This window comes from Haematobia irritans, chromosome 1 (assembly GCF_050003625.1).
Source record: "Haematobia irritans isolate KBUSLIRL chromosome 1, ASM5000362v1, whole genome shotgun sequence".
Taxonomy (NCBI): domain Eukaryota; kingdom Metazoa; phylum Arthropoda; class Insecta; order Diptera; family Muscidae; genus Haematobia; species Haematobia irritans.
The window spans coordinates 221,551,446-221,567,361 of NC_134397.1; the positions used below are offsets into that span (position 1 = coordinate 221,551,446).

The following is a 15,916-nucleotide window of genomic DNA, read 5'->3' on the forward strand; positions in this document are numbered from 1 at the left end:
GAATTAAGACTCGACTTCCAGTAGAAATTATGCAATGTTTCAAGTAAAAAACTTCTTTAAAATAAAGTTTTGAAAAACATGTCCTATATTTGAACGATTTTTTGCTTTGTAGTCAAGATGCAAAAAGACAACAAATTTAAAGACAATTTCATTAAATTTAAAGAATTTTTCTGAATTATTAAAGTCAAGTTGACCTTAGCCCAAACAATTTTTCTTTCATGTTATGATACCCATTTTTAAGTCAAATCCCTTAATTATAAGGACAATACGACTTCATTGAGAAGTTTATCGACTTTTGGATAAGGAAAAAAAACTTTATATTAGAGAAATGCGTCTTCTATGCTAAGCAAAATTTGCATTCGTATTTTAAAGACATGAAATCTTTGACCTCACGACAATATATTTTTCAGTGTAAAGGAACATTTTCATTACTTTTTTGGCGACGCTTTTGTACGTAAATAGCATTTGTTAATAATGCTATTTACGTACAAAAAAATGCCAGTTTAAAAATCCAAATTATAGCGGATACTTCAAAGTAAAAAATGTTTTCTGAGTTCAAAAAAAAAAAAAAAAAAAATATATATATATATATATATATATATATATATATATATATATATATATATATATATATATATATATATATATATATATATATATATATATATATATATATATATATATATATATATATATATATATATATATATATATATATATATATATATATATATATATATATATATATATATATATATATATATATATATATATATATATATATATATATATTTTAAACCAAAGATGCTAAATCCTCAAAATAAGTCTTAGTCTATATTTGAAGCGTTTTTATCTTAAATCTAAAGATTCAACATTTCAGTTAATATATTTTCTTTATTTTAAGGAAAACTTGCCTTCGTTCAAAGACGTGCCACTTTAACGGAGGGCTTCAAATTTCCAAAATGTTGTGTCCTGAATTTAATGATAAAACAAGATTATAAGCTTCATTTCAATTTAAATTTTATTATTTTAAACAATTTTTCCTTAATATTTTGTAAATTGGGCATAATCGTCGATTAGTCGAAGCTTTGACTTTTGTATGCTAATTCAAGTGTAAATTTGGGTATTTAAGTTGAAATTGATTTACTCATAAATATCTTTGTTAGTGAAAATGAAACGAAAAATTCTTTATCCATTTGTAGTCGTTTGTTTGTATCAAAATAATTTTTTTTTTGAGTGTATATTGCCTTAAAACTAATTTTGAAACATTGCTGTATATGCATAGCTTGGGAATATTGCCAGTTGGAAAACATTTCTGTGTATATATGCGTATACAACAATAAATTGGTGATGGCATATTTTGTGGTTTCATAAAGTGTTCAAATTGAAAGCATACCTTAAGGCTGCGTAATAAAATGCTATGGAAAATTTGCCATTGCATATCACGGCATGATTCGAGTTTGCGTATTATAAATGTTTCGCAATAGTTATGGCTTAGCTTTTGCCAGTTTATATTCATATATATTATTATTATATTCAATTCGAAAGAACTTAAAATCATGCCATTTTGCGTAGGAGGTCATGGAGTTGAAGGTTGACTTTTGTTATTTTATGTTTATGACACCTCGTTTCCTTTGGTTACGTAAATATTTCTCTTTGAAGAGGTTTAACCCCCAACTGAGTTCTTCCTTTAGCCACTGCAGGTGTTATTATCAGAATTAATCCGGGGGTGGAAACTACTGTTTGCAAGTGAGTGAAAAAATAATTTAAATTTTTTTATCAAAAGAAAATGTTTATAGAGGCGAATTTATAGATATTGAAATTTTGCATTTTCATATTATTGGGATTAGGAGTTGCTCTTTTTTGTTTACACATTTTCTTGGAAATAAAATCACGGAAACCTTTAACCCTCTAATGCCCAATCCCGCCTTTAGGCGGGCTTCATTAAATGAGGAAGCTTTTAGTAAAACACATCTTAAGCCAACAAGAATGGGTAAAATAAAAAGAATACTTAGTTAAAACTGTTCAAGAGGCTTTGCAGCATATACTGAATTTTACCGTATACATTTTTCTTGTGTCGTTTTCTCGATTTTGTATAGTTAACATTGAATATTTAATCAGCGGGCAAAAAAAAATGGGGCATTAGAGGGTTAACATAATTTATTATGAAAATATATATTTATATATATCCAGAGAACGAAACCAAAACATATACATTTTATAAGTTTTGAACCTACTTTTAGCCATTTATTGGTAGAGTTTTATAGAGTTATAACCCCTTTGATTGATAATATCCTTTCAAATTTCAAAAGTCAATTATTTTTCCCCAATATACAAAAAAACTTCACTCTATAATTGTATGGCACTTGACAAAGCAATAATTAAAGTACGCGTGGCCACAATAATGGACACGTGAAACCACTACACACGAACAATGACCATATAACCTTGGTACCTTTCAACAATGCCATCCATTCTCAGTCCATATGACCTAAAGATCTAACGAATTTGACAAAAGCGAAAGAGTGAAATAAAAGGAAACGGAAATACAATAATTCGTCTTAAACCGATAATCATAAATACGTCATTACGGAAATGAGCTTTACTGTAAGGCCGAGTGAAATCATAATCAAGGTATTGCCATTCGAAAGAGTTCTTAACCGGAGAACAGTAGTCAAAAATCTTAGCCTACAAAGGCAAAAACATCACCGTATTTTTGTTTTTCAATTAACATTTTAATTGAATTTAAAAAAAATATTAAATTAAAAATTGAATTGGTTCAATAATTTTTTTAATTGTAACAAAAATCCATCACAACAATTAATTGGATCAATTTATAATTTAATTGGAACAATTAATTTTATAGTTAACTTTATTGATGGATACACACAAAAATTTTTTTCAAATTCCATCACGAAATTAATTGATATAATTAATTTTTTAATTGAAATGTCTTCAATCACGAAAATGATAGTATCACAGTTTTAATTGGGCATAAAATATATTTGATTAAAAAATTATTTAATTTTATTTGAAAATTTCAATTAACTTTTTGATTGATTCAATTAAAAATTTAATTGATGTTGTTTGCAAAACTAAATTCATTTTTATACCCTCCACCATAGGATGGGGGGTATATTAACTTTGTCATTCCGTTTGTAACACATCGAAATATTGCTCTAAGACCCCATAAAGTATATATATATATATATATACCGGTCGTGGTGAATTCTGAGTCGATCTGAGCATGTCCGTCCGTCCGTCTGTTGAAATCACGCTAACTTCCGAACGAAACAAGCTATCTACTTGAAACTAGGCACAAGTAGTTGTTATTGATGTAGGTCGGATGGTATTACAAATGGGCCATATCGGTCCACTTTTACGTATAGCCCCCATATAAACGGACCCCCAAATTTGGCTTGCAGACCCTCTCAGAGAAGCAAATTTCATCCGATCCGGCTGAAATTTGGTACAGGGTCTCCAATACCCATGCAGAAATTGGTCGAAATCGGTCCATAATTATATATAGCCCCCATATAAACCGATCCCCAGATTTGACCTCCGGAGCCCCTTGGAAGAGCAAAATTCATCCGATCCGGTTGAAATTTGGAACATGGTGTTAGAATGTGGTCTCCAACAAACACGCAAAAATTGGTCGAAATCGGTCCATAATTATATATAGCCCCCATATAAACCGATCCCCAGATTTGACCTCCGGAGCCCCTTGGAAGAGCAAAATTCTTCCGATTCGGTTGAAATTTGGTACGTGGTGTTAGTATATGGTCTCAAATATCCATGCAAAAATTGGTCGAAATCGGTCCATAATTATATATAGCCCCCATATAAACCGATCCCCAGATTTGACCTCCGGTGCCTTTTGGAGAAGCAAAATTCATCCGACCTGCTTGAAATTTGGTACGTGGTGGTAGTATATGATATTTTACAACCATGCCAAAAGTGGTCCATAATCATATATAGACCACATATAAACCGATCCCGAGATTTGGTTTTGGAGCCTCTTGGAGGAGCAAATTTCATCCGAGTGAGTTGAAATTTGGTACATAGTGTTAGTATATGGCCGTTAACAACCATGCCTAACTAGGTCCATATCGGTCTATAGTTATATATAGCCCTCAGATAAATCGATCCCCAATCACACAAAAATTGGTCCATATCAAGTGCATAATTCTATATAGCCCCCATATAAGCGACCTCCGTATTTCAATTCTGGCTCTCTATGTACCGTGCAAAAAGTCCATATCGATTCGTAATTATTTGTAGACTTAACTATACATAACTTTTTTGTCTAATATATACCACGTATGGACTAACTCACAATTTAGAAAACGATGTTAAGAAGTTTTAAGATACCACAACCCAAGTAATTCGATTGTGAATGACAGTCTTTCGTAGAAGTTTCTACGCAATCCGTGGTGGAGGGTACATAAGATTCGGCCTGGCCGAACTTACGGCCGTATATACTTGTTTGAACTAAAAACGTAACTTACTTTGTAACTGACTTAGTCTCCCGAGTTTGTTATAAGTTACTTGTATCAATTAATTTTTTATCTTAAAATTTTGAATCACTGACTTAACTGATTTAATGCTTCTACCTTTATTAAAAAGTTAATTGTATCAATTAATTTATTAATTGAAAAGTTTCCAACTTCAATTAACTTTTTAATTGAAAATATTTCGTTGATATTTTTTCTGTGTACTATCATTTCTGTGATTGAAGTCATTTCAATTAAAAATTAATTGGCTTTAATTAATTAATTTAATAAATTTCGTGATTGAAGACAAGAAAAATTTTTTCTGTGTACAAAGGAATAACAATTTTGAAATGTGTGCTTAGCAATGTTCCATCTTATTTATCTGTAGTATCAAAAGGAGGAGAATAGTTCCCGACAGTCGACGTTTATCACGCCATGGGAGCCATCGTGGGGCAATGGTTAGCATGTCCGCCTTGTATACAAAGGGTCATGGGTTCGTACTAGAGGTGTGCGCGTGAATACGAGTTTACTCACACTCTCACACACATTCACAACGGAAAAATCTTACGCACGCACATTCTTTCACGATATTGCCCGATAGGACTCACGCATACTCACGAAAAGAAAATTTGTACTCACGCACGAAAATGTCGTGACTCACGAAAAATATCGTGAATCAGTAATAATTTTATGAGTAATTTACCTTAGCGACGTGTCTGAAAACAGGTGTCACTAAAATTGTAAATGAATTTAACTCTTAAGCGATTTATGTTGGCGAACGGGATTATTTTCGTGAGCGTAATTCGTTACTCGCGCACACTCACTAAGATACTATTTTCGTTAACCACGCCCACGCAAGACATTTTGGTTTATTAATCACGCTCACGCACACTCACACCGTTGCCATGAGCGTGGCTCACGACTCAAGAGTGAGTCACGAAAATTTTCGCAAGTCACGACAATTTCGTGTCACTTGCAAACCTCTAGTTCGAACACCAAAAAGTTTTTCAGATGTGGTTTACCCTTTCTCAGCAATGATGGTGAAATTTCTGAACGGGTCAAAGCTTCTTTAAGTGGTTTCGCAATAATGTAAGATTTCGTTCGAACTCGCTTATAAAAAGAGGTCACTGGCTATTGAGCTAAACATGGAATCATGCAGCACTCAGTGGTAAGAGAGAAGTTCACTAATGATCTGAATATATATAAAAATATATCAAACCACGCACAAAAACAAATTTCACGAAAATTTTTCCAATTAAAATTTTAATTGAGTTTTAAAAAATATTCAATTAAAAATTTAATTGATTCAACAAATTTTTTAATTGAAACACAAATCGATCAAAAATTAATTTTTAATTGGATCAATTAATTTTTCAATTCAATTTTCAATTGATCAACCAATTTTTTAATTGATACTATCATTTCTGTAATTGAAGACATTTCAATGTCTTCACCTTCCGGCCGATGGGTTAGTCTTGCATTCAGGGCGTAATAGCCGTAGTTGAATTTCTCCTTCTGATTGTGCTGAAACACCGTCAAAACTGCACTGAAATATTCTCGCTTTTGCAACTTATCGTGACCTAAGCGATCGTTTGAAGCTCTTACTGTCTCAGTAGTCTCTCGCACCGACGGATATATCTCTTTTTAAACTTTTTATCTTTGTGGTATATATTTATTTTCACACCACTGTGCGACATACGAACCTTAGGTATTAAAGGTGAATTGGTGTAAAGTACTCGAATGTTTTTTTATTTTCATATTCTTTTGATTCGAAAAACGAACGAAGCGAAAAAACCCCTTAAGCTGCACGCAACTCAGTCGTTGTAGAAGGATGGGGGGCCAACGTTTTCAAAAGGGCTACATTCTGCTTCAGGTTTTCCGCCAGCCAAAGCGACGGTGTAGAAAGGCCTTCGTTAATTTTGTAAATTTGAGTTATTTTCATTATTCATGTTATTGTTGTTCTTTGGTTTATATATCGCCCCCTTGACACACACACATACACTCACACATAAGTATATCCTTATTCCATGTGAATTGTTGCCAGAACTAAGGAGGATAAGTCATTAAATTTTCATGACCATGTTTGCAGAACACAACTGCAGTGTTTTAGTGTGGGTGAAAATGTATGTGTGTATTTTGAAGAGGTGAAATAAAAATTGTGGAACATTTTTGAGGGTAGTAAAGTAAAGTAAATTTGAGGAATGGTGGATTTGCTCTGTTGCCAGGATCAAATACGCGACTCCAAAATTTTTGTTGTTGCTTAATTATAGTATATTATAATTATTTGGTGTTGTTTTGGTTTCGGTAGCCCATGACGCCGTATTTGAAGTTGGTTAGTTCATTGTCCCCATAGCACAGTGGTATAATTGTCCACATTTGATGTTCCTTACAAAAATTTCAATAAATGTGGTATGATGTCTTTTCCTAAAGTAAAAATGTATGATAATATCAAAACAAGTTCTTTACTCTGCATGTACCATATTCTAGAGTAAAAAAATGAATTAATAAATTTGAGCAATAATTGGGGAGAATTGAATCGTAAATATTTTTTCCACTTTATGTCTAATCATAATCTATACTTTCTAGAAAATTTCTCTATCAAAAAAAATTTCTTCATATGAATAGATATTGTAAGAAAATCTCTATTTTTTTTAATTCCTTTGTGGTGTGCAAAGCAAAGAAATATTGGAAGAGAAAACGCCAAATATTATTAATGCATCTTTATCTTGTATCCTTTTGAACAGCTTGAGACTTACTATAGTCAGAGTAGAAGTTCATGAGAAATTTGTCAGGTGTACAGGGGAACATGTAGCACAGAGGTAGATTTTTTGCGTCTTATCTTTTTTTATTTATATTTTCAACTTGCACTGAAATAAAGCCTACACGATTTCATAGATTTTGTTTCTACACTAAAAAATTAAGTTGCTTTAAGAGTCAATTCTCTTTCACGTTTAAATTTGGGTTTTGCGTACTTGATACCGGGAACCAAATTTGAATGTATTCGTTTCTTCTTCTTTATTTATCGGGTGGCATGGAAGGAAAATGGACTCAAATAATCAATTTTTTAAAAACACTAAGTTAGTTAAGAAAGTAATTGAAAATAGTTAGGTTAGGTTAGCTTAGGTTAGGTGGCAGCCCGATGTATCAGACTCACTTAGACTATTCAGTCCATTGTGATACCACATTGTGATACCACAAATACAACTTCTCTCTTATCACTGAGTGCTGCCCGATTCCATGTTAAGCCTAATGACAAGGGACCTCCTCTTTATAGCCGAGTCCGAACGGCGTTCCACATTGCAGTGAAACCACTTAGAGAAGCTTTGAAACCCTCAGAAATGTCACCAGCATTACTGAGGTGGAATAATCCACCGCTGAAAAACTTTTTTGGTGTTCGGTCGAAGCAGGAATCGAACCCACGACCTTGTGTATGCAAGGCGGGCATGCTAACCATTGCACCACGGTGGTTTTAAGTGAAAAATTAATTGAGTTTTGAAAAAAACATTAATTAAATGTTGTGATATTAATTGAAATTTGCCAATTAAATCAATTAATGTTTTAATCAAGCATTTTTTAATGTCCAATTAAAACTGTGATTGATACTATCATTTTCGTGATATTTCGTGAATAATCTTTTGTATTAGGACAATATATCATGTCTTCAAGTTCGAATGCCATTTTTGTATGGGTATCTTTATATAAATGAAAATTCCTTTCAACTTGACTTTGATAAATCTGAAGTATTCTTCAATTTAATGAAATCGTCTTTAAATTCGATATTTTGTGTCTTGATGGCAAATCTAAAATATGTTAAAAAATAGAAGTCATCTTTCAAGACTTTATTTTACACTGAAAAAAAAGCATGCCCAGTTCCAAAGATTTTGTCTTTACTTTAAAAAATTTGGTATTGATTCCGAGCCAAAGAAGCGGAGAATACAAGTAAGGATACTTTTAAGACACAATTCTCTTTTAAATTTCGGTTTGGTGTACTTGCTTATAGGAAGCAAATTTTAATTTTTCGCTTTCTCAGCTTTTTTTCTCCATATGCTATCAAAGTCCTTTAAAAACGAGTTAACGACAACTTTATTTTCCAAATTAAGACTCGACTTCCAGTAGAAATTATGCTATATTTCAAGTAAAAAACGTCTTTAAAATAAATTATTGAAAAACATGTCCTATATTTGAACGATTTTTTGCTTTGTAGTCACGATGCAAAAAGACAACAAATTTAAAGACAATTTCATTAAATTTAAAGAATTTTTCTGAATTATTAAAGTCAATTTGACCTTAGCCCCAATATTTGAAAGACATGAAATATTTGATTTCACAACAATATTTTTTTCAGTGTAGAGACTCCTTTTTAAAAATATCATAATTTATACTTGAATTCGAAATTAAATTTGGAATTAAAGGTTGTGTTTAATACACTTATGGAAGAATCCATAAATTAAGTACCAAAATTTAAACGTGAATTTCATCTTAAAAGTTTCCTGGCCCCTTTGGTCCGGAATCAGTGCAACTCAACTTCGATACCGTCTTTTTAAAGAAGTCAGCGCAAATTCACTAAGGACTTCTAACTTTTGTTCAAATTCATTGCACCTAAAATATGTGAGTAACTTGTATTCACCAAAAATTATATAAAAAATTTAAATACTAATGCACATACATACATATTCATAGCAATTAAAATGTCAATTAATTGTCGAAGGAATTTGTATAGCCTACTATTTTGAATATGGGGTAAGATTTTAAAACAACGTTTGAATCTTTCTATACATATAGTACAATTGAATAAAGGAAATAATATAAAAATGAATTGAAAGCCACAATTTTTGTAGACACTAAAACTGTATCATTTTTAATTACGATTTCTAAACTCACATTTATCCCTTGGCGATACAATTCAATTCAATTTGTCAATACAATTCAAAGAAATTCAATAAAATTAGGAAACAGTTTCGAACTAATAAAAAGCTTTGATTTAAAATTGTATTGCTTCCTGCAATATCAAGTATTTATGAATCAATACCAAATATCCTTATATATCCTTTTGGATCCAAGTTTATTTAAGCACCCGATTTTCACAAATAAATTCATATTATTCTAAAATAGTAAAAAATCTTCTTGGGATTTGATTATTAACTTTTACTACATTTACATATTAAATTGAAATTTAAGTATATCGATAGAAATATATGGTTGCCGAATTTTTGAAGGGCTTATCTGCAATATTATGTGATAATGGGAATTATTGCAGGGTCATATATATAGGATCAAAATATATTTATATAGGGTCAAAATATTTAAAATAATTTTCATGTATATTCTATTTTTTAACATATAGTAAATAGAGCAAATAAATAGTCTGTAAAATAAAACTAAATTGTTTTATGATTGAAATGTATGTTAAACCAGTGAAATGTAGATCAATATCAAAACAAAATGGAAATCTCCAACAAATCATTTAAGAAAAATTGTTGCCACAAAAAATGTATTCAAAAATGAAAAAAAATCATAAAACATTTGCACATTAATACTAAAGGTAAAAAAATACCATTGAAAATTCAATTTTGTAACAAAAATGAAAGAAAATTTTACATAAAACAAAAGAAGAAAAGCTATTAACCTTTCGCTGCACAGAAACAACATTTCAATCATAAAAAAGAAATCAAAGCAAAAATGTTTTAGTTCATATTCGGGATATTAACGAATAAAAAAAAAAACAAATATCGTATACTAACAAATAAAATGAAAATTATTGTATGAGAAAGTTATATCAAAAATCTAATAAAAAATTAAAAATTACAAAGAGAAAAAAAATTAATTGAAATCTTGTTTCTGTGTCGTTAAAGGTTGTGGCCACTAAACAAATGTAACGAAAACTCACACCACTACAACCACCACCATTACCAACACCACCACCTCCACCTAAAAAGCTGTTACTGGGACAAATGGAAAAAGGAGCTTAGAAGGAGAATAAATTAAATAGAGAATTGGCAAAGCATTAGCAAGAAGGAGCCAGAAGGAAATATGTGCCTGAATTAGAAAAGAAAGGACGATTACAAAAAAAAAAAAAAATAATGGATTTTGTTGCTGAAAACAAAAACTCAAAAACTAAAGGATAGTACAGGATACTCAAAATAAAAAATATATATATTCAAAAGAAATTTTAAAGGCACACCTAAAAATTTCAACCAAAAAAGAAGAGTACAAAAAACGATCTCTAGCATTTAAGCCTTAGAACTGCAACAACAAAAACTCCAACAACAAAAAAAAAAGAATTAGTTAAAAAATATTTTTCAATTTTTCGTATTACACACTCTGAGCAGCTGAAGTTAATATCTCTCTTACAAAATGTCTTCATTCACCATACCTGTCATCAATCTGGAAGTGAAGGAGGTTAAGGATATTGTGTGGGAAAAAATTCGAGAACCAGTCAATCAAAGACGTCTGGTCTTGGTTATAGTGTCCATTGCCCTGCTTTTGGATAACATGTTGTACATGGTGATTGTGCCTATAATACCCGACTATCTAAGAGAAATCGGAAGTTTTGAAGTGGATGAAGTGACACCTGGACCTGTCAGGGACAATCGTACGGGCCTTGTATTACCCGTTCATCATGATCATCATGGCCAGGATTCGGCCACGGGTATACTTTTCGCCTCCAAGGCCATTGTCCAGCTAATGGTTAATCCTTTCTCAGGAGGCCTAATTGATAAGATTGGCTACGACATTCCCATGATGGTTGGCCTCACGATTATGTTCTTCTCAACGGCGGTATTTGCCTGTGGCAGCAGTTACAGTGTTCTGTTCTTTGCTCGGTCTCTACAAGGAGCTGGTTCAGCTTTTGCTGATACCTCAGGCCTAGCCATGATTGCCGATCGCTTTACCGAAGAGAATGAAAGATCTCAGGCATTAGGTATTGCCTTGGCATTCATCAGCTTTGGCTGTCTGGTAGCACCTCCCTTTGGAGGAGCCCTATATCAATTTGCCGGCAAGGAAGTACCCTTCCTTATATTGGCCCTGGTGTGTCTTATAGACGGCCTTATGTTGCTGCTTGTAATGAAGCCCATCAAAGAACAGTTGGCCCAGAGTAGAGAGGTCAAACAGGAGACCATACCCATATGGCGTTTGCTAATGGATCCCTATATTGCTGTGTGTGCTGGGGCCTTGACCATGTCCAATGTGGCCCTGGCCTTCTTGGAACCCACCATTTCGCTGTGGATGGAAGACAATATGACCACCGAAAATTGGAAAATCGGTATGGTGTGGCTGCCCGCTTTTTTCCCTCATGTTTTGGGGGTGGTGATCACTGTGAAAATGGCTCGAAAATATCCCCAACATCAATGGCTAATGGCTGCCGGTGGCTTGGCCCTGGAGGGCCTCTCCTGTTTCATTATACCCTTCTGTACCTCCTACAAAATGCTCATGATTCCTATATGTGTCATATGTTTTGGCATTGCCCTCATCGATACTGCCCTCTTGCCCACCCTGGGCTATCTGGTGGATGTCCGTTATGTATCGGTTTATGGTTCCATTTATGCCATAGCTGATATTTCCTATTCAATAGCCTACGCGGTGGGGCCCATTATAGCCGGAGGCATAGTAGAGGCTATTGGCTTTACAGCCTTAAATTTCCTTATAGCCTTTTCCAATTTAATCTATGTGCCCATTTTGAGAAAGTTACGGAACATCTACGATTTCAAGCCTTTCGAGAATGAGGCCAATATTCTTATGCAAGATCCTCCCAATAAAGAATATCAAACGTATGTTATGCAGGATCAACAGCCTGTGGAGGGAGATTTCAAAAATCATCTTGAATATGGTCAACAATATCAGCAAGAGCAGGAAACCAATTTGGATGAGGGAGGCTATGATTATCAATCGCAGCAAGGAGGCTATCAACAGCAAGGAGGCGGTGGTGGAGGTGGTGGTTATCAACAAGATGCCCAATATCAACAGTCCTATCAGCCTGGCTATCAGGAGCAAGGTGGTATGTATCAACAATCATCCTCAGATAGCAGACATCTTCCTCAGCAACGTGTGGCAAATCCCTTTCAACAACAACAACAGGCCGGCGGTGGAGCAGCAAGTAGCGGTCCCGGCTCCAGTGGTCCTGGTGGTCCAGCAAATCCCTTCAGACAAGGATTTTAAACTGTTGTCTTATACAAAATTAGCGGTAATTTATTTTTGTTTCTATTTTATTGATCGTTTATCTTTGAGATTTCGTTAGAACAACAACAACAACAAAAACATAAACAAATGTTAGTTAGTTCATTTTCCTCACCATGTTACGTTGTTCCCCCAAAAACAAAAAACTTTCAGTTGTAATTATCGAAACCAAACGTGTTAATGTTAAACTTATAGAAAAATAAATAGTTATAAAAAAAACAAACAAACAAACAAACAAAGTGGTTCTATTACACTATAACATAGTTATCTCTTAAACAAGAAGAAAAAGGAAACTAAACTGAAAAACAAAACCAAAAACCTCTAAAAAATTTATTATATAACAAAAAAAAAACGCAGATTGTTTCATATCTCTAATTATAATGATAATTTAATTAAGTAACTACAAGCAACACCACTTTTTTATATATACATATCATATATAAAAAAATGTATTATACACTAAAAGAAATTTATATGAATTTTTTTTTCCGAATCCCTGTTATGTATTTTCTTATAAGCCCTTATAAAAAAAATATTTTTAACTTCCTTTACTCAAGTATCCATTAAGTTCTAAGTAATTTAGAATATACACATATATATATATATTTATAAATAAAATATTATTACTATTAAAATATTTAGAATATATAAGGCAAACGACAAACCATTATCACAAACATATCATGAAAACTTAAATTTTAAGACTTAAATATAAGTATATAATATACTATATCATTAGGCATATACATATATATGTATACATATCATATATATGGGTATCCATATATATACATATATATTTATTTATTATTATTTATTATGTATATTTATTTATGTACATCAAAGTAATCAAGCTTTTGTGGCACATAGTACTTATATTCTAGATTCACATAAAAAATACTGATACTTTTTTCGAATCTATTTTTAGATTTTTTCCTTTATTGAAAATTTTTATTGCCGTATATACAAAAGAGGAGATTTTTGATAGACATATACTACGTCTTTTCTAACTTTGATTAAATTAAATTTCTAACTGGATCAAGTAATGTTTTAATTATTTATGGCAAATTATAGTACACCTAGACCTCGCTTTGCGTCGCAAATACGTTCCAAAAAAATAAGACGCAAACTGAAACGACGCAAAGTGAATTATGAGTTTCTATGGCAAACTATGAAAAGATTGGAGATAGATAATAACGCAACTTTGGATAATAACGCCACAAACAAAAGTTACATAATACAACTCAATAATTCATTTATTTGGTATCACAACAGTCTCATTATTTTTTTATATTTTTATCAATTTATTCTAAAGTAATATTTGAGTGAACTAGGAAACGGAAATATCATATTTACTTCTTTGTCATTGTCCAGTGAAAAAAATTTCAAGGAAATATTTTTACTCTATTGAATTTAAAAGTACCTTGAGAAATTAGAGTTGTCATAATGTAGCTTAGAAAACATATCCAATAGCAAATGGAATTAAATTTCTAAGAAATATGAGCACTTCCGAAGGAAGAAATGTTTATTAATGAAATTGCAAGAAATATTGTCGTTATGATTCTCCAAATAAAAATAGATGGGAAGAGGGGGCAGATGGGCAGGGGGCATTCTAAAATTGTCTAAGGCCCTTTTAAAGCAAACATTATGAAGTGCCATTGAAAAAGCTCAAGTGCTTAATAGATGAATTCTCAGAAGCTAAATTTAAAATTTAATGTTTTAATAAAAAAAAAAATACTAAATTGTAAATTTAAATTTTGGAAATCATTACTGCTGAATGTCGCTAGACCGCATCAAAGACAATAAACTCTAGGAAGATAGGGAATTGGCTACTGAGGAGATCAAACCATTTACTACCGTGTAAGTTTCATACTCGAACCAAACGCGTATACGACAAGTGTTGACATAGCATTAAAATGCAAATAAAAAGAAATTAAGTGCACGACATAAATTTCCTTAAACGGGAAAATGTAATTTTTTTGTTGTTGCCTAAAATTTAATATTGTTTCATTAAGAAAATTAAGTTTTTCATTTAAAAAATAAAAACGAAAAATAAGGACCTTATCGGAAACGCAGTGTTGCGCTGCAACTGCTGCGAAACATTGATTTTGTTGCGCAGCTGTTGCCGATCAGCTGTTGCAGCTGCTTTTTTGTTGCATATTTTGTTTGCAATTTAGAACGCAAAAACACCACAAATGGAAAAGTATATAATAAATTTTATTTGTGAATTAGATGACTCTTCAAATGGGTCAAATCTATGTTATTTACAGAAAAAAAGATATCTAAAGTATAAAAAGCGAAATTTAATACTGCAACAAGTTTGCAAGACGATACGAAGAATTCCAAAAATTTTGGGATACTTTGAAGTCGTCAATCAATATCCGGATGATGTTTTTTTCAATCACTTCCGTATGAGCCGATCTACATTTCAAGTAAGCATAACAATATTTGTTAAACGTGTGTGTAAAATCCCTGATTTCAGTCCTTGCTGTGTGCGTTTGAACCATTCTGGATAACACGTAGCAAGGGCCGTTGTGCGTATAATTTGGAAGAATGCTTACTTATCACTTTGTGGAAGATGAGTAATGGTTGTGTGAGCTTCCGGCATATAAGTGATCGGTTTAACGTAGGAATGGGCACGGCCCATTAAAAATCATCGAAAAACTCCCATTTAGTAGCGTTTCTTCCAGTCTCCTTGTTTCTCTTTTTTATTCTTTTATAGGTCGTTTGCATATTTATAAATTTCCTATTTGTCTGCTCCTTCGTGAGCCTGAAATCAGGTTTATTTTCCTTAATTTTGCCGACCACTTTGCTCCATAACACTGATTGTTTTTTTCGGCCTGACGCAAAGTCGCCCTCCATATCCAAACGTGCTCTTACTATTAATTTAGTTGTCTTGGAATCAACCTCTACCCTAAAAAATTATAAAAATATAATAAAAATATTATAAACATATAATATAATATATAAAAAACAAAAATAAATTGAAAATTTTAATACTTACTCGTTCTCTGCATCAGCCATTTTTATACTGCGTGTTTTTTACTACGTTTGCGCAACATATGCTACATTGTTGCATTTTAGAACATATGACGCTTGCAGTGTTGCCGGATGTTGCAATTATGAATGTGATGCGCAGCAGTTGCAGCGCAACACTGCGTTTCCGAAAAGGCCCTAAATAAACAAAATTACAAACATGTATGGAACTAACATGGTAAATGCAACATTTGGTATGAAGCAAACCAATTTCC

At 32.2% G+C, this 15,916-nt stretch overlaps 1 protein-coding gene and 1 long non-coding RNA gene across 2 annotated transcripts in view; one reads left to right on the forward strand and one right to left on the reverse strand.

Annotated features, from left to right (window-relative positions):
* VAChT (Vesicular acetylcholine transporter) overlaps positions 1–12,810 on the forward strand; it is a 55,019-nt gene extending 42,209 nt beyond the window's left edge. The window contains exon 2 of the mRNA XM_075292883.1: positions 10,346–12,810. Coding sequence (XP_075148998.1) covers positions 10,848–12,647 — 1,800 coding nt within the window. The 5' untranslated portion in view covers positions 10,346–10,847 and the 3' untranslated portion in view covers positions 12,648–12,810. The remainder of the gene's footprint in view (positions 1–10,345) is intronic.
* A 2,051-nt stretch (positions 12,811–14,861) lies between these two features.
* Positions 14,862–15,283, reverse strand: LOC142219488 (uncharacterized). The gene is made up of 2 exons (XR_012717600.1): positions 15,227–15,283; positions 14,862–15,086 (listed from the first exon to the last, which is right to left on the reverse strand). It is a non-coding gene; the product is annotated as an uncharacterized LOC142219488 (long non-coding RNA).
* Between the last annotated feature and the right edge of the window lie 633 nt (positions 15,284–15,916).